This window comes from Mustela putorius, unplaced genomic scaffold (genome assembly GCF_011764305.1).
Source record: "Mustela putorius furo isolate JIRA1106 unplaced genomic scaffold, ASM1176430v1.1 tig00003853_pilon_pilon_pilon, whole genome shotgun sequence".
NCBI lineage: Eukaryota > Metazoa > Chordata > Mammalia > Carnivora > Mustelidae > Mustela > Mustela putorius.
Window position 1 is genome coordinate 49,611,260 of NW_025422005.1, and position 27,214 is coordinate 49,638,473.

The 27,214-nt window shown below is 41.4% G+C and overlaps 1 protein-coding gene across 6 annotated transcripts in view; it reads left to right on the plus strand.

Moving 5' to 3' along the window:
- Nucleotides 1-27,214, plus strand: part of NFIA (nuclear factor I A) — a 368,251-nt gene that overhangs the window by 227,922 nt on the left and 113,115 nt on the right. For all 6 annotated transcript variants that reach the window (XM_045064622.1, XM_045064620.1, XM_045064623.1 and 3 more), the window contains exon 4: nucleotides 13,982-14,056. In XM_045064622.1, the coding sequence (XP_044920557.1) occupies nucleotides 13,982-14,056 (75 nt within the window). The remainder of the gene's footprint in view (nucleotides 1-13,981; nucleotides 14,057-27,214) is intronic.

The following is a 27,214-nucleotide window of genomic DNA, read 5'->3' on the forward strand; positions in this document are numbered from 1 at the left end:
ATCAGTGCCATTTTACAGATGAGAAAACTGAGACTTAAGATATCGAGGTTTCTAATTTCCTTACTACTGTCCCTCCAGCTATATTGTATGTAAATAATATCTTGCAAATATAATTTTTGAAGGACAAGATAAATGAACATGTAGAGATACCAATTCCTTTGTAAGAGAAAAGAAATACATTGCTGGTTTGCCTCAATTTGTACTAAGCCTAGAGTGTTTGTTTTTTCTGATCACAAATGACTAAAAACTATGAAACTGAATGTGTTTGATAATTTCTTATTTTAAAATTAGATATGTAACTTATTTAAGTTCAGTATGAGTCTGGAGAAACTTGCTCAGTGAGGCAGAAGTAGCTTCATTTTGAGCAAACTTTCATAAGCAATGGTAATAACTCGCTGAAAAGAATGGACACTGGCAGGCTGAATCCTTGGTTGCAAGCTGACACTTTGAGGGAATGTTCTTAGCAAAACACTCACTTCAACGGAAATTAGGTCAGCCTTCTGGAACATTTATCATGTATACCTGTCACCAGCAAGACCCAGTCCTTAAAGTGAACTGAGATCACAAGCCATGGTCCCTTCTGCTCAGAGTTGCAAAGGACACCCTAAGCCAATAGTTCTACAAATATCTCAGCTTGGCAGAAACTCCCGTAAAGCCAAAGCCAGCGCTCATATAGTTGCTGTGGGAATTGAATTCCTTAATACTCTGTTTATAGAATTTTGAAACGGCAAATGGATTTGGTCTGTTCTGAAAAACAATCTGTCCCATGGCTTGTTTGGAATAACATCTAAAGTTGCTATAGAAGGATGTGAGTAGACAACCCATGTCTGATTTGGAAGCCAGTTTTCACCAGCCTCTGTTTGTCCCACACCAAGCAGCCAGGTTGGTTTTCTGCCTGATTCAAGGTGTTATTTGCATTTAAAAGAAAGGCCACCTCCTACTGAAGCTAAGGAGTTGCTAAATTGATACAGAAACTAGAGTCGTTAGCAAAATCCAGAGCTAGAGGAGTTAGCAAAATCTGGAGCAATAGAAGTTCAGACAGCGTGTATGGTAAAACCAAAACAACGCCTATGAGTCATAACCCAGTGTCCTTTCAGTAATCATGTGGCATCATCCTGGTGGTTTCAAGAGCAATGTCAGCAAGTAATGAGTATTGTACGTAGGAATTGGAGATTGCATCTGTGTCCGTGTAGGTGCATGTCAGCTCAATGAATGTCATTCATTGAGAGTCTTTTGGATTGAAATGGCCACGTTCAGCAAGCAGTCAAATCTCTCTAGCCACTGGGTTGAGTTACCTTATCTGCGAAAGGAAATAATTAACTTACCTTCCTCATAGGCTCTTGTTGGGGAAACACACCTGTCGTCTTCCCTAAAAAAATTGCTAATGAATATATGAGACTGGATGATGGAAAAGCTGAAATTATTGAATTTGCGTGCCTTTCGAAAGGAACAAAAAGAACGAGTGGATAAGAATCAGTATTTCATCTCTATGTCTATTTGTCCTACATGGGGTGTGGACCCACCATGTGGTATGCATCCTACAAATGGTGGAATTAAAAAGATGAGAGAGACAGTTCCCACTCTTACCGAGCTCTCATTTAAGCTGTGTGTCTGTGTGCATGTGTGTGTCTGTGTATGACACGTCCTTAAGCAAAAAAATAATCATACTGGGTGTGAAATGCCACCAAAGTGATTTTGCAACTCAGGAGAGGAACTCAAGAGCTTGAAGTTTTGCCTGTGAAGAGTAGGTTGTAAAACAAAGTTTGGTTTTTAAGGATGGATCTGTTAACATATGGAAGCCCAGAAGATTGGAGGGGCCGAAAGGGATAGTGGCTATGGAAGAAATCTACCTATGATTTCTTGCTGAAAGAATTAAAAGAAAAAAAAAACCGAGCTTTCATTATCACACCCTATTAAGCCAGGACCAGGAAACAATTTCTAATCAGCACTCCGATCTGGGCAGAGATTGTGCAGTCTTTTGTATCAGGCCTCAGATCTGTGTTCTCTATTCACACATGCTCACTTCCAGCTGTTGTCATTGAAATCCCACATAATCTTTCAAGGTCAAAGGGCAGTCACCCATGGCTGCTGCAGTTAAAAGGTTATGCTGATTTCTGTTGTCAAATATTGGCCCTTTTCTTTTCCAATCACTCCCATTCTACTTTTTTTAACAAGAAAAATCCAGCCTAGAATTGTATTACATGACTTTAAAGTCTTAAAAGTGTTTCTCCATTGTGCTAACATGACATGGCCTGAACAGTGTAATTCATTCTGTTATATTCACAAAGAATTTTCTGGTACTTCTAAAATACTTTGTGTTTGTGCTAAGCCAGCAAACTTCAAAGTATAGTGGCCCACATGATTTGTGGCATGCTGTAGTATCTGCAGAAATGTAAAATATAGAGTCTATAATTTAAAAAACGCTGCAAATTATGGCATTGGTAATTAAGTAATTGTCGGATAAGAGAACAAGAATTGCATTGAAGCAAATGGCTTTTTAAAAGATGAAAGCTCTTGGTATTTAGTGGTTCTAAACATTAACTAGTTTTATTATGTATTTGGAAAATGACATCTACCTGTTTGTAGTTTTCTTTCGCTTTTTATCGTCTTGGGCAAGGAATGCAAGGATTCTTTTAGAATACATTGCTTCAACTCCTCGGTGATTTCCTTTCCACGCTTGGCGAACCAACATCAGTGTCTTAAAATTAGCACATGGCCCCTGGTCATCTTCTTTCCTTATCATTGCATGTGTCCTCAGGTGGTTTAGCAAGCAGGACTCTCCGTAATGTTTCAGAGCCAGGTGAATTAAACCTAAAAATGAAGAACAGGACAGCACACATTAAGGTTTTTTTGCTGTTTTACATCCATAATCCAGGGTGGCCTTCGGGTGATCCAGTTTCATGTCTGTTTCAGTTAAGGTAATCGGTTTCCGATGTATTCGGAGAATAAATTTCCTTATTTTTTTCTCCAGCATGTAAGTTCATAAATAGAAACTGAAGCTGTTACAAGTAGTGTGATCTATTTGTAGATGACCAGTTATTACTGTCCGAGTTTAGAGAAAACTTTGATTGAGAACATAAAAACAATCAAGGTGCTTAAAAACCCTGTTAGTTAAAAATCAGATTAATTTAAAAAATCCCTTAAAAAAGCATTCCTAAGTCCATTAAAAAACAACAAAATTAATCTTAAAATATTTATAAAATACTAATTTTATTATGCCAGTGATACTGGAATTTACTTTCGCTAATATGAAGCAAAATTTTCTTTCTTTTTTTTGAAGTTTTTTTTATAGTGCTTCAAAAAAAACATTCTGTGAAGCAAGTATTTCTGTGTTCTTGGACACAAAACTAATTTGTAATTGGGTCCACTTGCACAGTGTCTATTTCTGCTTATGTGAGCCCTTATAAATGTATGATTCTATATGTTTAGAGACAGTAGGAAAATTACTTCATTGACAGGACAGAACTATGAAAGAAAGGATATTTAGCCTAGAGGAGAAAAAATTAGGGGCTGAGGGACTATTTTAGAATACTTGAAGTGTAGCAAAGAGATTAGATTTATTCTGACCTGTTCCAGAGGGTAAAATTGAGGTAAAGAAGAGAAGTTACAGGAAGGCAAGCATATTAAAGGAATTGTTATTTTTTAAATCAAGCTTCATTACTTTATTAAAATCCTTTGTTACAATACAGTGATGATTAGTGTGTTACTAGATGATCTTTAAGATCTCTTAGCTTCCAGTTCATTCCATATTGTCGTGCATTCAGTGTTTCTAAACATGCAAAGAAGTAAAAATAGTTCTTCACTTTTTATTTAGATGTTTTGCTATCTTTTAGGCATCACCCTTTAATTAAGTGCTTAATCCTTGTAACTCAAACTCATAAACCCTCTTTATGTAAAGTCATTGAGCAATCAAATTTAATTTAATGAAATACTACTCTTCCCTTATTAAGGGCAGGACTTGGTGAAAAGATGCGATAGAGTCTTTGGGTTAGACTGAATAAATCAAGTCTCTGGTATTATACATGATGGATAAACATGCAATAACATTTATAGAGAACTAAACGAACCTATGTTCTAATCCTAAATTCTGCCACTAGCTGTGTGACCTTCAGCAAGTCACTTCACCTCTCTGAGTGTAAGCTTACTTGTCTACAAAATCAGACTATTGCCAACCACAGACTTACAGCAAGAATTAGAGCTAGTATATCTAAAGTGCATAACATAGTGCCAAACACATAAATGCTGGATGAATGAAAGCTACACTTTTGATGAAAATTAATACTAGAGAGGTTCTGGGGACACATTTTTCAGATAGGTAGCCTGCCTTTGTAACACCTGTTACTGGCTTGATCCGTTTTCCTAATGTACATGTGTTAGAATAATCGCAAGTAAAGATGTGGAGTGCCCTTGGGCCTTGCATGAAAGTGTGAATTACCTTGAAGGGTTCAGATTCTACTTTCCGCTCAGCACATTCTCATGTAAACCAAATAGGGAAAATAGGAAAAGGAGCAGAACAGTCTATCTGAAGAAGGATATGTGCCAAAAACAGATGGCATTATTGTCGAATTATTTGGGAAATCGTGAGTTAAATAATAGTAAGAAACTTTGGGGTGCCTGGTGGTTCAGTTGGTTAAGCGTCTGTCTTCAGCTCAGGTAGTGGGATGGAGCCCTGCGTTGGATTCCCTGCTCAGCAGAGAGCCTGCTTCTCCCTTTACCCCCTCCCCTGCTTGTGCGCTCATGCTCTCTCTCTCTCTTGCTCTCTCTCATGCTCCCTCTCATGCCTTCTCTCAAAGAGATATTTAAAAAATTAAAAAAAATATTAAGAAACTCTGTTTGTTGCAGGAACTCTCAGAGGCTTTAACATGTAAATATTTCTTGTTATTCTCCAAGGGTGGGTGTGATGGTGTTTTCTAATTTATTTTACATATATTTTTATCTTTGTTTTTATTGGTTTGTTGCGGGGCATTTGGGGGGACTATTTACATAACACATTTTAGAAAGCACTGAAGCGAATTCTGATGTGGAGGAGAGAGCATATCAAAATTTGGAGAAGAGCAATTGGGACCTCTTGGCTGCCACATGTAATGTATATATTTAGGTAGTATTGGAAATATACCTTGAATGCTGGAAAGGTGTACTAGAGGACAGACTTCGAAGGGCTGTAAATACCTAGCAAAGAAGTCTAAACTGAATTCTCAGAGAAATCATGAAATACTCTTGGCTTTTTTTATCAGACAAAAGACACCGACCATCCATCCATTTTCTCCCTACTATGCTGGTAGATTAACGTGGAGAGAAGATGCCTAGCAGGCATCACAGATTTATGTGCCTACCGGGGTCTTACAGATCATTCCATAAATGAAATATAATAAAGAGTACTAGGGAGTGTGGCACATTTTTTAGCTCATGTCCAGTTTAAAAACATCCGTATGTTTAAAAAAAAAAAATTAGTACCTTGCCAGCCAAGCAAAATATGTTGGCAGACTACAATTGGTCTGTGGACTACTAATTTGTGACATTTTAGATTCTAAGGAGAAAGGTTGGCTTTTATGTTGGTTAAGGTAAGTAGTGGGCTGCTATAACAAAGAGACAGAAAAAACACAGTGGTTTAAGTACACTAAGATCTCTTTCTTTTTGATAACTCTTACAGATGAGCAGGCTAAGTTGGCCGGGTGGTTCTTCTTTCCACTGCCATTCAGGGCTCCACGCTCCCTCTGTCCTCCTGCTCTGCCATCCCGTGGCCACTGTCTCTGTCTTCATGGTGGAAACTGCTCTAGTCCATAAAAAGAGGAAGAAGGATGCCTAAGGCAGGAATTTCTTTTCAGGCAGGTCGGGTGAAAGTTGATCACAGCACTTCCATTCACTCCTGAAAGAGGCTGGGAATTCTGGCCTGTAGCGGCCAATCATGAATACATATGGACAACCAGCAGAGTTGGCACAGGACATTGCTGTAGTCTCCACTGTAGTTTTTCCTAGAAAGATCTTATAAAAAGACCCAATTTTAGATAAATTCATTACCAGAAATCTTGGTGTAAACATCTTTCTTAACTGAGAATGCCTTGCCCCCCTTCCCCTGCAGCAGTAAAGACTTTGCGCTGTTTTTTGCCAAATCCCCAGGGCCTAGGACTGTGCTTGCCACATAAGAGGCATCCAGTAAGCATTTGATGAATGAAAGCAGTAAACCAAACGTTGAGTTAATGGCTATGGCAGGACAAACAAACTACAAATTAAGTGCCTGTATTCCATAATAAATACTTGAGCTAGGCAGGGAAATTAGGGGCAACAAAAAGAAGAAATCAAGAGGTCATAAGTCCCATGACACATACTTCTAAAAGCTCTTCTTGACTTATCCTCCTTTTCAGCTAAGACTACATTATTCCCATACTAGACACCATTCCTTGATGTGTTGTGAGAACCCAGGATGACATTCATAACCATAGTCGAAATGCATTTGTAACAACCCTTTTCATCTGAGAATCTCAAAACACCTCTTTCATATTATTGCTTGACAAATATCATTTCTTAGTTTGACAGATTCTCAGACTCATCTTTCTAGAGAAGTATTACAGCCTCATTCACTGCCAGTCCAGCAACGTATGTCAGTCTTTTAATGTTTACTGTAAGCAGACTACCGAATGAAACTCCACTATAGTAAAGATTAATCACACGGATGGAACATCTATGTTATTTTCATTGCTACTGCATTCTTTTTAGTAGTGGCCGGAATTTGGGGCATTTGCTGTAATAGTAGGAATTATTCTAAAAACACATGCTATCTCATTGTCAATGAGTGACAGAGTAAATAGTCAATGTATAGTCATGAAAAAATGGGACCAAAATTTTAAAATGTGGGCTTAATGGGCCACCCCATCTTTTTTTTTTTTTTAAGTTTTGATTTATTTATTTGAAAGAGAGAGAGATCACAAGTAGGCAGAGAGGCAGGCAGAGAGAGGGGGGAAGCAGGCTCCCTGCTGAGCAGAGAGCCTGATGTGGGGCTCGATCCCAGGACCCTGAGATCATGACCTGAGCCAAAGGCAGAGGCTTTACCCCACTGAGCCACCCAGGCACCCCACCCCATCTTTTAAAAACCTGTTTTCCAAGATATTCCAAATTAAGATGACGGAAGTAAGGCATTCCTGGAGGTAAGCTAATAATCGTTCCCATCGTGCTGTAGAAGTCTACTAAATCCCGGGGATCTCAAGTCACTCATCTAGATCACTAAATAAATATTTATTACACACATAGACCAAGTGATTGTGCTGGGCTCTGGACAGTGTAAGATCGTGAGATACAACCGTGCCCTTGCCGGGTGTGTTGTAGGGGGGCAGAGCTAAGACAGATAAACAAAGAACTCCCCCATCAGGTAGATAGAGGTAGACGGAGAAGTTCTGCTCAGCAGTATTGACTGAGCACACCTACCGTGTTGACTGTGGGCAAAGGGAAAGGCGAAGGAGCCACATTCCCTTTCCTCGGGGCCACATCCACCAGTGGGGAGTTTTCGCGAGGAGAAATTAAAGTTCCAGGGAGGAGAGGTACGGTTAGGGTAGACTTTTCTTTAGAAGGATGAGCATGTAAATTCTGGGAGAGCAGCGTCCGCAGGACTTAGCATGCGGCCTCCACATCACGGCAGGTTCCAGGGCTTATGGAATATAAGTACACGAGAACAAGGGGCCCCTTTTCCTTTTGAGTCGCCCAGACGCACCAGCATGGAAGGGCCTGGTCATTAGCTTGGCTTGTCCTGGTAATGGAACCATGTTTGCCAAGGAGAGAATAGAATAGAGATGCATTCTTTTTGACGAAATGACCTGTGTGTTGCAGTTTGTTACATGAACCAGATGAGATTTAATCATTTAGAGCTGAGACCCCTTGGCTATCCCAAAAAGACAAACAAAAATACCATCCAGTGTGTCAGTGTGCCTCCTCTTCTATGTTCTCTGCTCCATGGACACTCCGGCTTCCTCTCAAGGCCAACCCTCTGGATGGTTTATCCCAAGCTATTACTTCCCCTTGACCTCTGAACACCTCTGCAAGGTTACCTGTCTCTCTGGAAATCGAACTTTTTTTTTCTTCTCTGCTTGTTAAGAGGTAGATAGATGTTCAGTCCCTTCGTGAGATGAGATTGGGTTCCCATATAATGGCATTTTCCATAATAACTGCTGATATCATTGAGGTAAAGAGAACTGCTTTTCCTAACCACCCGTAAAAGAATTTGGCTTTTTATATTTCTGCCTCTCTTAGAAAGCCTCATCTCCCCACTGTGAGTACGACGGACTCGCGGGTATTGAAATCTGTACTCTAATTGGCAATTCATTGAACACAATTTCAATGAAGGAACTTTTCTAGCCATTTTCTATAAAACAAGAAAGGATCTGCTCCTCCTTTTGAGCTATGATGCAGTTGCTCCTGAAGTAGTTCAGAACTGAAGAGAGAGAGAGAGAGATCTCTATGAAATCTGGGTTTTCAGCTAAGGCCTACTTAAGAAGAAAGTCTGTTTTGCACTCATTTCTGAGAGGCTATATTCAAAATGTAAATCTTGGGACCTTTCAGAGACCTTTAATCAGCTTTCCAACTGTGGATCTTTTAATGTGAACATCGAAGTTCAGAATTACTGAAATTGACCTTTCTATTTTCTTTTCCATTTTTCTCTCATCTTGCAATAAAGTAGAACACCCAGATTAGTGTTATTTCCCTGAAAGTCATTTTTATGATTTGGTTTGTGTTAGCGAGAATGAAATATTAATCTGCTCGAGTTTGCTTAGTAATTACATTAGATGTGTCACTTTTTCCATCATTTCTCAAGTTTCATTTCTCATTGCTTTCTTCCTCTAGAGTTCACCACTCGGTTTCCAAATAATTGTTGAAGGAACAAAACCAGTTTCATAGTCCCTTAAAGTTACATGGAATGTTTACATGTACCTTTCCCTGGGGACATATTACAGCTGAGATGGCCACATCAGGACTTGTGAAACCATTCTACTTTTTATTTTAATTTTTCTGATTATTGTACAGTCACATATAGTTTGCCTTCTAAATTACACACATTCTATTAAAATCAGCCTGAGGGAGCAGGTTGCCCAGAGGACAAGGAGGATCCAATCATGATTTTTTACAGAGACTTTCTTGGGATCACAGAAGGTCCTAGTTTAAGCTTGGGACTGGACTCTTTGGGGTTTTTTTGGCCCCTTTTGCCCATTAAATTATGCTGCCCTTTAATTCTGTTTTAACTCAGTCCCCCAACATTTGAACCACAGTCACAACAATAGGACAACCCCTCAGGCATTTCTCATCAGAGAACATGATGTCACCTTTTTTTTTTTTTCTTTTAAGATTTTATTTATTTATTTGAGAGACAGAGATCACAAGTAGGCTGAGAGGCAGGCAGGTGGTGGCGGGGGGAGCAGACTCCCTGCTGAGCAGAGAGCCTGGCCAACGTGGGGCTCAATCCCAGGACCCTGAGATCACAACCCGAACTGAAGGCAGAGGCTCAACCCACTGAGCCACCCAGGCGCCCCTGATGTCACCTTCTTGATTGGAAGCTGCATTCTAAATGGATTGTCTCTTCGGTCCTTGTCCTGTTTAGTCTAGAGGGACTATTGGGATTGTTCACTTTAATAGTTTTCAGATGTACATTGGCTCCATTTTAGTTCAAACTATATTGCTAGAGATGAGAGAGAGAGGGAGAGACAAAAATAAAGTTCTGTCAACATTTCTATAAAAAGAAAAATAAACATCCTTGAGCCCAAATTGGGTTGTGTTCCCTTACAGACACCCCTGGAGTGCTTACTGCAGACCAGGCACTGTGTTAAGACCTGGAGGCACAGAAGATGTTCTTTCTTAAAGGGCTCACAGTCTCATGTGAGAAAAAGACAGAATTACGGTGCTGGGTCCTAGAGAAGAAGTATACTCTGTATACCTGGTCAGTGTTGAAAAAAGAGAAAAGGAGTCTTTGCAAGCAGTGCAGGCAACCAGAGAAGACTTTTGATTGAATGACAGCAAAGCTGAGTCCTAAAGGACAAGTAGAAGGTTGGCCAAGCAAAGAGCCAGGAGGACAGAGACATTCCAGGAAGAGGGAACAATGTGGAGAGAGGAGAGAACCAGGACCATGGTGAAGCGAGTATTCCCTTAGTCCCATGGGGTAGGGCCAGAGAGAAAGAGAGAGGGAAGAGACTTAAAAAAAAGAAAGAAAAAAAATATATATATATGGAGAGAGGGAAGAGATTTTATATATATATATATATATATATATATATATATATATATATATGAGCAGGAATGCCTGGGAGGCTTAGTCAGCTTGGGTCTGACCTCAGGGTCCTAGGATTGAGTCCTGCACTGGGCTTCTTGCCTAGTGGGGAGCCTGTTTCTCCCTCTGTCTGCCTCTCCCCTTGTTGTGCTCTCTCTCTTTCTCTGACAAATAAATAAACTCTTAAAAAAAAATGAGATAGGAAAATAGAGGCTACATCAAGGTAGTATGTCATGTGATGGAATTTGTACTATTCCCCAAGCTGTCTGTGGGGCTCTTGCAAGATTTCTGACAGGGCAGTGAACTCTGAACACATTGGAGATGAGATTCTCCAGCATTTCATTCTTTCCTACCCCAGTGCCTTTGCATATGCTAATCCCACTACATGAAGAGTTATTTCCCCTTCTTCTCCTAGCTCTCTCCTTAGTATCTTTCAGATGTCAGTTCTTAAGAGACACCTTCACTAACTACCCTTTCTAAAGTGTTTCCTAGGGACGCCTGGGTGGCTCAGTTGGTTAAGCAGCTGCCTTCGGCTCAGGTCATGATCCCAGCGTCCTGGGATCGAGTCCCACATCGGGCTCCTTGCTCCGCAGGGAGCCTGCTTCTCCCTCTGACTCTGCCTTCCACTCTGTCTGCCTGTGCTCGCTCTCGCTCGCTCTCTCTCTGACAAATAAATAAATAAAATCTTTTAAATAAATAAATAAAGTGTTTCCTAATTATTTTCTTCATTTCATTTATACCATTTATAATTTTTAAGATAATTCATTTGTTTTATGTTGTCAGCTATCTCTAATCCTAGACTGTAAATTTCCTGAATGTAGAGACTGTATCTTGAACCCCTAGCAAAATGCCTGGCTCATGGTAGGTGCTCAGTAAATATTTGTTGAATAAATGAATGAGCCCTCAGATTTGCCTGTTAGTGAGACAGCTCTGGCCATAGAGTAGACAGTGGACTAAGGATAAGCCAGGACTGACAATCGAGAACATGGCTAGAAGGCTGCCCCACCAGACTGGCGAGAATTAGGAAGAGCCTAAGCCACAGACTTGAGGAGAGAAGGCAGGGAGGGGGAATGGAGATACACTTGGAGTCAAGACGGGTTGGATGTGGGTTTTTGTAAGAATCAGGAGTTAAGGATGGCACCAAAACATAGAAAACAAGCTGGTCATGGATGGTTCACTGAAATAGGGAATTCCATAGCATCAAAACAGGTTTGGGGAAGAGAAGAAAATGAGCTTGGCATTGGACACGTTGGGTGTGAGGATTCCCATGGCTAACTGGGTAGAAATATCCAATAAATATTTTGAGAGCACTCTTGGCAAAAGACAAAGATTTGAGAGTCATTGGCCTATGGCATCATCCATCCACTCATTCAACAAATATTCTCTTACTAACTGCTTAGTCCCAGCCATTAAATACAATGGTGAATGAAACAAACATTGTAGTTTTCACAGACGTCAGAGTCAAGACTGGTAACTGATCATAGAAGCAGAGGAAGTAACTAGGAAATTTGTGCTCTTGAGCACAAACCCTGGAGATGCCACTAGAAGGTGGACACACAAGAAGGGGCAATCCAGAGGAGATACTGGAGTGAATGTGTGCAGTGTTTCTCCCTCCTGAGTCTTTGTGCCATACTAAACTTGGTTTTCAAAATACATACAGTGCTTGCTTTTTGGTGGCGAGATTAAAGTACATGTGTTCCCATTCACTCTGTATAGAAATTCCTGTGAAGTTGTCCTTAAAGTAAAGAATGTCAAAGGTTGGAACCGAAGCAAGTGTCAGCCCGCAAGCAAGACTGCAGACAGCAATGAATAAGAGTTGGAAATCAGCCCCTAGTTTCCCATTCAATGTGCATTTCCTTGCTCTCACTAGATGTGTTTTAAGTCAAACTTAATGTATGTTGTGGTTGGATTTCCTTTGTTATATTCTGTGGGATTGATGTGATGTCAATGTCACAATAGAAAGAGATGTTCTAGTCAGTTTTGCCAATACCACTTTACAGAATTTTTATTTATTTGCTTATTTTTATTTCTCAGGTCTCTTTATCCAAGAGACAACACCTTAGGCACTTACCAAATTAGAGTCAACCAGAGACCCGGGTGGGGGTTGTTTTAACAGGTGAAATTTCTTAAGCACATTTTCAAACGAAAGTTTGCCATTTTACTTTAAAAAGCAATTTTTAGGGATGCCTGGGTGTCTCCGTTGGTTCGGGTCATGATCCCAGGGTCCTGGGATGGAGTCCCATATCCAGCTCCCTGCTCAGCAGGGAGCCTGTTGCTCCCCCTGCTTGTGCTCGCTTGCGCTCGCACGCGCTCTCTCTCTCTCTGACAAATAAATAAAATGCCTTTTTTAAAAAAGCAATTTATAGTTACTGCATGTTCTAAAAATTAGAGCTGTTTTATCTAAAACATCATAGATTGTGTTGGGTATAAAAATTAACTGGAAAAAAAAAAAACCTTTCTTAATTCTAATGCTACCAGAAAAAGAATAATTTGTAGGTACTTTTGTAAGTCTCCAAAACATAGTGATTTGTTGCATGTGTTTATGTGCATGACATTTAATGAATCTATTGGTGGGTAGACTATACCATCGGTAAACTTGCCTCCCCTTACTACTGGGCAAAATCTATTTTTTGTCAATAACATAAATCTTATATGTAGGCTGTTTGTTATAGATTCAGATGGACCTGTTTTCTGATTTTGCATTTCTTAAAAGTATGTTTCTTGTTTCAAAGGAGAGTTTATATTTAAAAAATCCCTTTGGCCAGCTTCTCCTTTGGCCCTACTTTTAAAGGAGGTCATTGTGCTAACCCTATAGATGCGTCTCAACTAGATTTTATCTATCTGAGATTCAGAATCAGAAAACTTGAGAAGCTGAAAAGGAAACAGCATATCATAAACTATGTATTCCTTGCTATTTATAAGTTTTATGTTCCTAAATGTACCATAAAAATAAAAAAGCAAATGACAAGAAAGATAGTAGCAGGTATATTAAAGGAATTAATTATATCCAGCAAAAATAAAGCAGATGCAAAATTCAGAGAGAGTCATGTAGAAGCATTGGTTTATTATCTTCTCTCAGAAAAAAAAAGAGTCAATCTACCCACTCACACACAAAAAACCCTCTTGTTCTCAAAACAAATCTAAATTTTTATTTGTTCTCGAAAGTATTTGTTTTCATGTTTCAAGGTATGGGGCTTGGCTTTTCTGGTTTGGCTTTTTCAAGATTTCATCCTGTGGTGCCTCTGAAAATGAAGAGAACATCTTTAAATCTTGTTTGATTTGAATGGATGGAGAGCTAATCCTGATCAGATGTTTCTTTAGAGAATAATGGTGAAAAACTCTTAGGGAATTTGGGTAGCCTGGCTGATTCCTAGGTAGGCTGTTTTCAGCTCAGCTGTTAAGGTCTCAGAGGTCAGCCAAGGTAACCATTTATTTTAAATCTTCTTTTGTTTCAGATTTCCTGTTGAGTTATTTGGTTTGTTGTTTTCTTTTTTTTTTTTTTTTTTAAAGCCATATCAGAAATCACCCAGTTGTGTCAGAGCTTTCCGTAGCCCCCAGATTCAAACCAGAAAACCAGCTATGTAACCAGATGACTGTCCCCACCCACGTCAACTCTTAATAGAGCAGAGTAGGAAATTAGACATTGCTCTTTTTAATCACAATGAAACTAATATTTAGAATTCTGTTGTCAGATGTCTTCTGTTTATGACGCTGTTTTCTTTGTTTTTGTTTCCCCAGGACATTTGGGCTTCCAAGACAGTTTTGTCACATCAGGTGTTTTTAGTGTGACTGAGCTTGTAAGAGTGTCACAGAGTAAGTATAATTTTGCTTTGATTTGGTACAGATTTGCATTAGGTTTGTGCTGACTGTCTGCCTAGGCCTCCGAGAGACATAAATAGCTTTTAGAATCCCTTCTCCATTCACCCATTGGAAGAATTTCGCCACGCAGTTTGTTTGACAGCCAAGAATTTAAATCAGGAAAAATTAAATATCATTTTAATGTGAGACACAGGGAAAGAACTGAAATCCTGACTGTCTCACATATTCCTTACTTTGTAGTGTGAACCTGGTTGAAAACATTTCTGAGGCTTCCCTGGTTCCTGAGAAATTCTGCATTTTAAAAGAATTTGTTTTTGACCTTTAAAGAATGCTAATGCCCTCAGCCTGAGTGACATAGTACAGCCTGATCATTACCAGCTTGTCAATAATCACCAGCAACAATGAATTAAAAGTACCTGTCACCACCCTGTTGCATTGATCAAAGGAGTCATTGATTGTATTTTTGCTATGACATAGTCCAGACAGTCCAAGGAGAAGGTATACGATTCTCCCCTCCTCTCTCCCTCAGTCTCTCTCTCTCTCTTTCTCTCTCTCTCTCTCTCACACACACACACACACACACACACTTGCCTTCCCTCAAAAACATCTCTCTCTCTCTTTTTAAATTTAAATGCGTACCTACAATGACTATGGTGTTACGGGTGCCAGTAACAAGAAGGAAATAAAAATAGCAGATATTAAATTTTACTGCTTACTCTCCTCCCACTTCAAAAGACTACTTGTAGATAAACTTAATATGGTTAACATTGGTTTCAAGCTGCATCAAGTCCTTTGTGGAATGAGGTGGAGTAAAAATAAATATTTTCATTTCAAGTTCATACCCCCCCATTCACTGCATTACAGTCTTGCAAGATGGACTGAGTACACCCATCCATCTCTGACAAGGTGTCCGGTCAAGCAAGCCAAGCCATCCCAATCTCACAGGCTCAGCTTCTGGTTGGTCTTATTTCTTAAAGCTGGAAGACTATTAAGAATCCAGAAAGTGGAATATAAGGTAGGGGCCGAGGATCTGGAGTCTGAGGGATAGACAAAAAAATCTAATGCCTGTTGAGCATTTACTATCTACCAGACACTGTGCTATGTTTTCATGTATGTTGCATAAATTAGTCTTTGCAATAAACTTGTCAGATAAGTAACTGGTCTCATTTTTTACCAATGAGTTAAACTGTGGATCTATTTAAGTCATCTACTCAAAGTCAAACAGTGGGTAGATTGTAAAGCTAAGCCTGTGTAGTGCTAGCAAGTGTACTCTTACACGGGCTCCAGGGGACTCGACGAAATGTACAATGTGGATGAGGTAGGGAAACTAGGGGAAAGTAACGATGAGTGCGGGAATTCCGGGATCCGGGATCCTTGGTTGATGCCAGGGTGTTCTGGTGTTAGGGAGGCGGAGCCATAAGGGTTGAGGCATTAGGAGCTGGAGGGTGTGAGTTGGAATGGAGAAGTTGCTGGCATGTTAACAAGTGGGCTTAAAGTTCCAACCAGTGAAGAAGAGATGAGATGACCTTGTTCCCTTGGAGGATATATGCCACCTGCCACTGCACAGCTAGCTAGCCAGTCATTTGCCACGCAGGGACAAATAATGCATTTATAGATTTAAAAATTTTTTTTCACTTTGTAAGACTTTTTAAAAGGATTGCTATCCCACATTTTTCTTGTCATTTTAATAAAAGTAATATGATATAGATTTTATATATACGTTTGTCATAATGGCGTTACAGGGAAATACACTCATTGAGCCCTTACTAAACATAGATAGCCTTAAAGAGTAAAAAGAAAATCCTTTTAGCTCTAAGGTGGGAGCACCAGGCCTTTTTTATTCTGCCCTCCCCGCTGTAATGCTTATATTTTGTCTTCATTCCCAGCGCTGTCCCTAGGCATGGGTGTGTAGAGAAGACCCACGCTGCTCTCAGGACCGTCCCCAGAATCATGTCCCTCTTCCACTTTCCGTATGTCCCTTTAAGGTCTTCTACCCCAAGGCCTATCAGTTCCAAGCTAGATTAGACCTTCATTCAGTCTACATAGCACAGTTGCCAAGCGAATTCTAAACCTGCCTTCAAGACTGCCAGAGGGTACAGGCAGACCACAGATTGAATTTGCAGAGGGACCTGGTTTTGTTTCCTGTCCCCGTTTAGGGGCTTATGTTGCTGATGCCTGGCATCATGAGCGTCCTTCGGCTCTTGAATGCTTTTCAACTCTGCACACTGCTGCGTAATCGCTGTAGGACTCACTCACACATGGCCTCGTGCTGACTAAAACTGTTTGGCACGAGTGGGACTGGGCTGTGTCAGCTAAATCATGGCTTCAAGCCAAACTGCTGTCCAGAGCAGCCCCCCCTTGCCGATCTTTAATCCAGGTTTATTGGGGTCCATGTCATAGGACCGCCTTGGCTGCTGGGGATTAAGGGTCCATCTCCCAGCTCAGGTCTCCTCACTTGTACACCTCTCCAAAAGACTAACCATTCAAGCCACGGGAGGAGTCAAAATCCTTAACCATTTCTTATAGCCCTGCCCCATTCCCCTAATTGGAAGAGCTAAGTGTTCATGTTAGAGGTGCAGTGGACACTTTTTACAAATGAGTGGGGCCAGGGGGTGCATTCAGCAACTTTAAAGTAGCAGTAAGCTAACTGGCACATAATTTGATTAAATGCATAAAGTTAGCCCTGTTAGGAGCACAACACTCATATGAAAAATTATACTAGCTAGCCTTTATCAAGCATATACTATGTATCAGGCACTGTACTAGGCACTTAGTAACCATAATCTCATTCAGTCCTCCCACGGTTGCTGTTATCTTCACTTTTTATAGAAGAAGGAGACTGTGGAGGCTCAAAAAGGTTAAGAAACTTGCTCTTTTTGCTTGGCTGTGCTCAGCTAGCTGACTGCAGACATTTTTGTCATGACCTCTCCTATAACTGCATTACAGAGCTAAAAGAATCCAAAGATTCTGTGCTTTAATTAAAAATCATTTCTTGTTAGAGCTGATAAACTTTTAGATTATTAATCTGTGCGTTAAAATAAAAAAAGGCTAAAACTATTTTTGTACAAATCAAAACAACCAAAGTACTTAATTAAATGTTTTCCCCCTGGATTTGTCTTCAGTTACGATTTTTTTTTTAAATGAATAGGATTTATGATTTAGAGCAGTTCTGTGTTCTCAGCATTAGGTTAACAAAGGTACGGAATTTTAGCATTTTCCCCAATACAGTTTCGTCTACTTATTAACCTCTTTTGTTACTGTGGTACGGTTGTTACAAGGAAGGAATGGACACTGACTCATTATGGTTACCCGAAGTCCACAGTTTACTTTGGGTTCATCCTTTGTGTTGTAGCTTCAGTGTGTGGACAAATGTATCCAGATTGCTGTGCCTCGCAGAACAGGCTCCCTTCCTGAAAAATCAACCTGCACAGTCGCCGGTCGTCTGCCCACTCCCCCAAATTATTACTCGTGCTCTGAAGGGTTCAACCTTCATCAGGTTGTTTTTAATGGCCCCAGCGTCTTTAAATTTTTTCCCACTCTGTTGCACATTTCTTCTTAACCCCCCCTCATTTATCTCAGCCCCACCCAGTTCCCCCAGTCACACTTACGACCACATATCTGGCCTGGAAATGTCAAATGCATGGTGGCCGTAGTCTGAACATTTTCCCTCTTCCTGAATCTTTAGTATGCGATTTGAAAATTTGCTAATATAAATATTTACTTTCCTCGGGTTTCCAGTTAGTTTCTGTTTTTCGTTTTCCTCCTTTTAAATTTAATAGAGGAGGGAGGTGCAATTTCAGCATTTCCTCATGAGGATTCACTGAAATAACTCCGTGCTAAGTTTGTTGTTTATAATCGTGTTACTACAGGGTGGCAATGGCAGAGAAACTCAAGAGAAAGCTGCTGGCTTAGCTTCACACGTTCAGAGGTCAGGGTCAGACGGCAAGGTTGCTTGTCATTAAATTATACTGATCAGATGCATGGAGCTGTTAGAAACAAGGGCTTCTGCTGCAGTCTCACTAATTCCCCTCTCACCCTGGTCCCCTGCCTACCTACCTTTTCTTTTCTTTTCTTTTCTTTTTTTTTTTTTTTCATTATCTAGAGTCCACGAAAGGTCTGTCTGTCCTCACTGCAAAGAAAGTCCCATAGCCTAAGAGTTGATATCTGTTCTGGCTCCTCCTACCTCCCCCCCTCCCCCCCAGTGACAGGGCCATCTGAAAATCGTTCTTGTTATTTATTACTTTGTTCCAGGAGAGGGTCGGGAAGGGGGAATACAAACCACTAGACATTGTGCCAGAGGGAAAGCGAGGTCTTCTCTGCTCTGGGGGAGGGGGTTTCCAAGTGCTAACAATGCGGTTCAGAATCCCTGAAGTTGTGTTCACATAATACTGTGAGGCAAAAGACAGGAACCATCTGCTGGAAGGGTTCTTACATGATGCTGCATTTTCAAACAAAGCCTTCAAGAAGCATTTTCAGATGGGGCTCTTTCCCATGAAGCCGCCGCAAAGAGAGAGCCCCCACGACCGGCTGCTCCATGACCCTCTTCGGCGGTCATCGCCGTCAGCACCCACTCCCTGTTTATCTGGCTCCAGTGTTTTCCTCAAAGTGTGTGCTCTGAGGCTCGATATCCTTCCTGGGATGAACCCAGAAAAATCCTCCCGAAAAATGCACTCCTTGTGTCCATTTCCTTCTAAAGTGCTGACTGTTTTACTTGAAGTTGGTGGGGTGACTCTGAAACCTTAAATACTTTGCTGGGAGAGAGGAAAACCGCAGATACACACGGGCCATTGTGACTCTGGCCTGGCGGGTTCTAATTTTCGAGCAGTGGCTTGTACACCCGAGCAGGCTGCAAGGGTTAAGTAAACTTTGTGGCTTGGGATGACTTCATGGCCCTGGAATTTTGAAAAGCCAGGGTTCCCAGTTCGCTCAGCGTCTTTGGGTGTAAAAACCACTCTCAGTTACCCAGACTGAATTTTTGGTTCCCGTCACCCTGCTGCAGAAGCTATTAAATCCAGCAGCTGAACTGTCCTGGCTGTACCACAGAGCCGGGCTGCTGGGTGGCTCCAGGATTCCCGAGTTGTTTGTCAATGGAGAAGGGGGTGGGCGGTGGGGGGGGGACAGTGAATGGAGCCAGCCGTCTGCCTCAGCCTGGCATGAGGTGGCACCCTAGTGGTTGTTCTCTGCCTTCGACATGCGCACGCTTTCTGTATTTTCACACAGGAGTCACCATTAGGATCCAAAGCACGGTTCGTTTTTCGACCTCTTTTTGAAGTCTCTAGGCCCCTTTGTGGGACTTCGAGTACCCACGGCCACGCACTGGGCTTTCTGGGCCCTCAAGACAGTCTGAAGAACTGGCTGATAGTCTCTCCTGACACGTGGGAGCAAGGACAACAGAGTTAACTCGGCTCCAGGGTATAAAACAAGGAGATGAAGCTCTTTGATCGGAACAAGCCCAAATTTGGAAATGACAAGAGCATCTCGCAAAGACGGACTCACGAGGAAATTGGTATAGGGTGAGGGAGGCCAGACGTCCCGTCCCTTGGGGAGCCGCTGAGACTGGTTACAGGATGTGTCGATCTCGGTTACGGGACAGGAGGTCTAAAACTTTCTGTTCTGAGCAAGTGGCCTGTTCCTGCTTCTCGGCGAAGGAACGTGAGAGCTGTCTGTGATCATGGCGTGGACATTAACTGTAAAATTAATATTCTTAAGCAAGCCCTTCTTTCGAAAGAAACCGTTTGGGCTTGAGCATTAAAGGAAGAAACAAAAAGATTATAATAAAAAATAGACTGCAGCCCTCGCAGGAACAGTGGCTGTGACCTTGCCTTTTGTTTGCCATTACACAATTCAATGGCAGTCCACTCAAACTATGCTCTCGATCAATATCCTATTAAGGCAGCACAAAAAGTCTCCATAAACTTAGTGGTTAGCTATGTTTATAAATGGAACTCAGCATAATTAGATGGTCAATAGCAGGCCCTACTAGTAATTTTAAAATGAACATCACACATTTTCTGTCTGTAGAAGTCAATGGCACCTCTTCCAGACGGAGGGTATGATGTGCCGCAGACAAAAGAGCGGGAGACCCTTTAAAAAAAAAAAAATCATAATGCCTGTCCTTAAAATGCAGTTTTTAAAGGAAATCTGTTAAGTTATAGACTAGCAAATACTGATCGGCTAGCTAGTTATAGACTAGCAAATACTGTAATCTTTTTCTGTTTTGCCTGCCTCAGCCACCTTATTCTGAATATATGATGACATTGCACATGTTTCCTAGTTTTAATCAGCTCCTCGTACAGAGATAAAATAATAAATATTGCCATACTCTTAGGAAGAAAAATATCAGTCTGGTTGGCTTAATTGAGTGGGTTTCCTCTACTATAATTCGATAAATTTTCAAAATAAATCTTGAAATTGAATTAGTTCAGAAGGATGTTTTGTTGCCTAGTGGTTTTTTCCTTTTAATTTTCTGGACATATGTGGGGGTCACGATTTGGACACTAAAGCCAGCGGCAAAGGGATGGGCTGGCGGTAAGAGAAATTTTCACCAAACGTACTCTTTCTCCTGAATCCCAGCTCACAGTATGGGTGGCCACGCATGAGTTTCCCCATTCTGTTCTCTTCACCCGGTAGAGAAGGAGCCACATAAAGGGAAAGGTGTCCCCATTCTTACTTACAAATTGAATGGACCGTATACCCCATGTTCAGCATGGGCCCTGGCAGTGGCCTTATGACCACCGTGCCAACTGAAATTAAAACTCTGGTGACAAGAGGTTTATTATATCAGCAGATGCAACAGTCAGCTTGATGCTTGAAAGTCCTGTTTTTTCTTTTACACTCATCTTCTACAACCTTCCTGGTTGGAGTCAGTGGAAAGAGTTCTTGTGGCAGCTTCTGGGGCAGTGGGATGGGGCTTTTGACTCAGGGAGAAGCAAAACAACTCCTTGATGTCCATACTAATTTGTCATGATCTCTATTCACATCTTCATCTATTTGTCATCTTTTCTAGCTAATTCGTGGGTTATGTTTCCTAAAGGTAAAACATTCTATAAAACCCGTATTTAAGATGGCGGCATGGTAGCAGAGTCCAGGATATAGAATTGGGGATCCGGCTCTGCCACTTTCCAACTGAAGGGCTTTGGGCAGTACTGAACCCCTCCAGCCATGTTTTTCTCATAGGTAACCATCATTTGTTCAATGAACTAATATTTATTAAATACCATCTGTGTGCTGGGCCTGCATCAGAGTGCTGGAAATAGTAATAGCTCTCAGGAGTACTTTGAGGATTCAGTGAGAGAATGGCACATGTCTAGCGTATAGTAAATGCTCAGCAATGGTAACTACTATGCTCATCATTGAACAAAGCCTCCGTCCCTGGTCTTTCACTCTGTGTTCAGAGCTGATCCTTGAGGTGGCCACACAAATTTATTAGAATGTGTGTGTATGTGTCTATATGTACTCTGTGTGCATTTATAAATTAAGAAGGACTGATTTGAGATTCAAGTTCTTTTCTAGAAGTCAATTTAGTAGGAGGACCATTTTCGTGACCCCTTCAAAGTTAATAATTCTGATAGAATAAGAGCATGCCAATACTAGAGCTAATTCATCTGCTTTAAGAAACCAGAAAATTCTTATTCCTCAAGTTTGCAGCCAAAGCCTATATGTCTGCATTATTCTAGAAGTTTCTCTTCAGGATATCTAATGGATAGTGAGACATTTAAAAAATTCTCAGTCTAACACTGACACATTAAAAGCCACACCTTGATTATTTTTTAATCAGACTGCTTTAAATTAGCACTTAGTTTTATACTATTTGATCCTTTCTTTTATATTATGGGCATAAAAATTCCTCGGAATAGCAGATACATGCTAGAGGTCATTATCAGCAATGTGATTTTAGTAAACTTTTATTTATACACTCATAAGCCTCAGTTTTGTTTTGTTTTTTTCCTAAGAGGAGATATTCCTATCTGATGGGTAAGATTAGAAAACTAAAAGGTATTTTTGGGATTTCCAGAAGCCTGACAGAAATTCAATATTACTCCCACAATAAGACCACAAATATTATTGAGATCTTAGCTGGTATATCTCATCCTAGCTAACTCCTGCTGATTAGAAAGACTGCTGTCGGTGACACAGTAGACAGGTCCGGGATGAAATCAGTGGAGTCCACACTCAGCAAAGCCACACGTCGAGCCCAATACGAAAACTGAGTTAGTGCGGTATGTAATTGATATGAGTACATCATTAATATCCAGAATTTTTCAGAGAATGAAGAAGGGGAAAAAAATAAAATAAACAGTTCTTAGTGAAACTATGGAGACTTACTAGGACGGATCCAGACAGCTGGACTTGTAGGTGGTTGCGATGAGACTCTGCTCATACAGTTTGGTCTCCTAACAGCTAATGGTCCAGTCCCAGTTTACTCTTGGTGAAGGGGCTTCTGTTTAGAAGCCCTTCCCTGGTTTATAGATCACTGTGGTAAAAAGACACCTCAGGCCATCAACTCCATCCCCTGTCAGGGAAGACTTAATCCCCGGGCTGACGCTGTATCAGGTCCTAAACGGGTGCCACATTTGACCTCAACCAAAAGCTAAGATGAGATGATACTCTAAAATGCAGAAAATCAATTTCGGTCCCCAAGGCAGAAGCCACTAATGTAGGAGACCAGTCCGCACTACCGACCCCACCGTGGATGGCTGTGCTCGACCAAGTATCAGGCCCTCTGTCCAGGGAAACACGGACTCACACTCCAACCCCAAAGACCTGAGAACACAAAGGGAGAAGGAAGCGGACAGAAGTTTTCCCACGTCATGGATGGGTGACAGTTATTTTTCTGTATAAATCTTGCTGAATCCGTCCCTGTAATAACTGACGATGAAGGAAGGACCGGGAGTCTGGAAATGTGCGTTTCACCTCTGTTTCCTCGGGCTGGTACCCGGAGATACTCGGGTTCAAATCCTTGCTCTGTCACTTCCCCGGCCGTGTGATCTTGAACATGTGACTTAACTTTGCAGCTCAGTTTCCCATTCGTAGATGAGAATAAACAAATGTATGTTCTGTGGGGATACTGCAAGAATGACATGAGATAATTTGGGTAAAACACATAGCGTCTCAGCCTGACATATAATAAATATCACTAAATATTAGTTCTTTGCTATTTTTCACTAACAAACTCGTAGAATTTTAGTTCAACTCAGTAAACGTGTTGCACGTGTTCTAGACGAAGCATCTCACGCTGCGTGTTGAGAATGCAGAGATAAGTGGAAAGGGTTCCTTCCTTTATAGCATAGATAATCAAAGTTTCTTGATATCCAAGACTGAGTTTTCTTCGAGGCAGGAAAATGCCTGAATAGACTCACTGCACAAACTGCATTCACAATTATGATCAAAGGTAAACCATCTTCAAGATTCAGAGTGGGGAGGCGGAGGGTATCAGTGAATGGTTCTTGTTTAATAAAAGAAAACATTTCTTCAGAAATCACAGTTTCTGTATTCATGTCCTCCTCCCCCTTCTGGCACCACAAACCTACATATTTCTTCACTCGTGTCCACAAATGTGGATGTGCGAAAACGGTACCGTGTCTGCATTAGCAGATGCCGTTGATGGGGTTAAAACACTGTGCTGGGCTTTTGGCACCTAATACTACGTTTCATAAAAAGCATTGCTTAAAGCTCATAATAGCTGGGAAGTTCGTTTCCACATAGAGGGAAATCCTCGTCTTGGTCCGGCGCCTTTCTTTTATGTTTCATTTTGGAAAACCAGACTCCTCGCCTGCACTAGGTCAGACCTTTTAGAAAGGAAGGGTAGAGAAAGGAGATCAGCACGCGGTTTACAGACCAGAAATCTGCTTGGCAAAGGAGTTGCTGAAGACTGTGGTGTGGGAGCTGCAGAGAAAGTACCTTTATGATTGATTTCCATTCAAGTCAGACTGACTGCAGTGTGGTCATTTTTCTAACCCATAACTGCTCATACTGCAGCAGGCTGCTATCTGCAGGGTGTCTGAATTATAGCAGTGTACGTCCGCGTTACCTCTTACACAAATTACTTACACTGGTTTCTTTTTCCATGCAAATTCATCAGTTTACAGCCCCTCGTAGCCACAGTCAGGAAACTCTGGCCAACAGCACAAATTGATAAAATGAGTTCATTTTACTATACTTATTTTTTTTTCTTCCTAAAAGCCCTCTCTCGTAGGCAGTGTTCAGGAAGCATGTTACAGTAAAAGGAAGATAACAAAGGAGTTGAATTTTCTTGCCATAAATTACTTTCCAAGTTAATTCCCTTTAACGATGATTCCAGATTTGCTTGAGTTTTCATAGCATTGTGCGTTTTACAACTGTGCCTTTGATAGAAAGAAGACCAAGTATTTTCCCATGTTCACTCCTTTTGTGCCAGTGACATGGACTTTCTTATGAGATCTTTGCCACCAGAATGCAAAACAACACTAAATTGTGCTGGGCCCCTAGAACTGTGTGCTTGTTGTTGGATTTTTTTTTTTTTTTTTTGCCCAAGCCTGAAAGTACAAGTTCCCAAAGTCTCAGTGAGTGCATTAGATTACATAATTGGAGAGAAATATTCTTCTCTTATTTTTTCATAGTTACTTTATAAACTGAAAACAAAGTAGTAAATCCCAGTCGTCTTTTTTGAGGGATACCCGTTGGCCATGTGGCCATATTCCTCAGCTGCCATGGAAATTTGAGGAAGGTTTCCCTCCTCAGAAACCATCATGGAGCCCACAGATCCCTACTCTCTCAAATGGGAGCCCCACGAGAGCACGGGGCCTCATCTGTCTTGTCCATTGATGGATCTCCGGCACCTGGCTCATGAAAAGTGCTCTGTGAATATTTGCCGGATTCCACTGGACGTAGGCTCTCAGAGAATATGTGCCGTTGGCGGAAGGCTGGCCACACTAGTCATTGAGTTAACACTCCCTGCTGATTCCTGTTGGACAAGTTGTAAACTCGGTATACTGTCATCTCCCAGGCAGAGTAGCTTGAAATTTTGGACAGAATTTTTTTTTTTTTCCATCACCCTCTCTTTCCAACAACACAGGCCTGAGCAGATTGTCTCTGGTGGATGGCAGAAGTTCAATAACCACAACCTTATCCAACTACTAATGTGTACAGAAGAGCAGGTCATTAAGAGGGTTGGCTACTGCAGTAACCCCTTTCTTCCAATAGCCCACATTACAATAATGATGCCTTAATAGCAAACCATTTATTAAGAAATGACACAAAGACTGCATTCTACTCATGACAGGAAAGAAGGGAGAGGGGGGAAGAATGGCTTAGAAATCATATCCACCAAGACCATTCCCCAAAGTTCATCCTTTGAGGAAAAACTCCTCCGCGAAACAAGAACCACAAAAACGTCAGGTGTGCCTCCCTGTAACACTGCTTAAGAAAGGTGAGGCACCAGTCCTCACTGCTCATGCAGAGTTGTTGATTCCTGAGTGTCATTTTGCATTGTGTGAAGTTGGGGGGCCGAGGGCAAACGGAGAAGGCAATTACAGATTCTCCTTCATTCAGAGCATATTTATGGATCATCAGCTGTTGTGTCGTACTGATCATCATACAAAACCGCACAGCTGTTTAGGAACACACAAAAGGCTGTCGGATCTGGAGGACTAAAGGTCATCTGGTATGACCCTCTGACTTTGTGGCCTAAGGGCATTACTCTGCCTCTTGGTGCCTCAATTCCTCCCTGGTAGCGTGGTGAGGATTACATGAGATGATGTGTTTAAGGGACTCAGGCCGGCATCTGGCCCATAAATGGGGCTTAATAAATGTTGGTTCTTGTTACTGTGGTGGTGATGGCCCTGGCATTGGTGGTGAGTTTGCGTTTCTATGACAACTATTATGGGAATTTTGAGGCCCAAAGAGTTTAAAAGACTTCAGCTACACAGGGGGTTATTGGCAAGGCTGAAACCCTAGATGGTCATGCCCAGGCCCATACCAGCACGTTTTCAGTGTCCTGGGATGTCTTGTCTGTCTTTACAGTCCTCAAAACACACTCAATCTGGTGGGGGAGAATATGTCATGGATGAGATAATTTAACGATAGAGCCTAGAGTCAAGTACAAGTGGAACAAAATCAGATTTTGCAGTATATGGAATAGACAGGAAGCATGGTTGGTCCAGTCCTTCCTTAACATCACCACCTTGGGCAGTGGCTACGCAATCTCTGGAACACACAGGCAGGCTGTTAGTCTGGCTTCAGAAGCCCAGCATGATGTCCTGGGCAGATGTTGTTAAATCATTTAACCCTTGACAACGTTTAGTTCCCTCGTTTGCAAAAAGGAATTCCTACCATTATTAGCTAAGAAGCGCCTTGGGTTCTATACATCGGGTTATGTATCTTATGGGTATTTCATATTTGTTGGGATGGTATGAAATATTTGCTTGTGTATGCCCTTTCCTTGGACAACCGGACATAGATCTTTGGGACCTGTTTCCGAAGATGACAGATACCCACCATGAAAATGCCTTTTTCTTTCCAGACACCATGGTGGAGGCCTCCCTTTTCTCTAAACTCCACCATCAACCTACCAACTGATTTCCCCACCTTTGTTCCCTTTAGTGCAGTCTGTAGGCTATTGTCATACTAATGTTGCTCGGGTTCAGCAATGATCACTTCCCTCCTCAGAAACCATCATGGAGCCCCCAGATCCCTAATTGTACTTCCTGCCTCCAAACTTATGCACATACTTTGTCATTTGCCTAGAAACCCTCCTCCTCTTCCCCGCCTCTTTAAATCCTCCCGTCCTGGAAGCCATTGTGTCGCTGCCCAACCCCTCCTGGAATCAGACATTTTTCTGATCCCACAAGCCAATAGGATTTCTCATTCCTTTGAACTTTTCTAGTACACCCTTTGCATTCTGCCTATGAGAGTGAACACATTCAGCATCGAATTAGAATTTCAATATTATTTTATCCTTCCACTCTGTAGTAAACCCTGTGAGACAGAGACACTGTCTACCTTTTTATCATCTGACGTTTAAGGCAAATATATTGAATACAAGAGGCAGGTTAGTAGGATAAGAAAAGCAACAGGTTTTGGGGTGAGACAGACACCCTTGACTTTTAATGCTGACCCTCCCTCTTTTTGCCTCTCTGCAGTCCATGGCAAGCCAGTTAACCTCATCTGGGGACT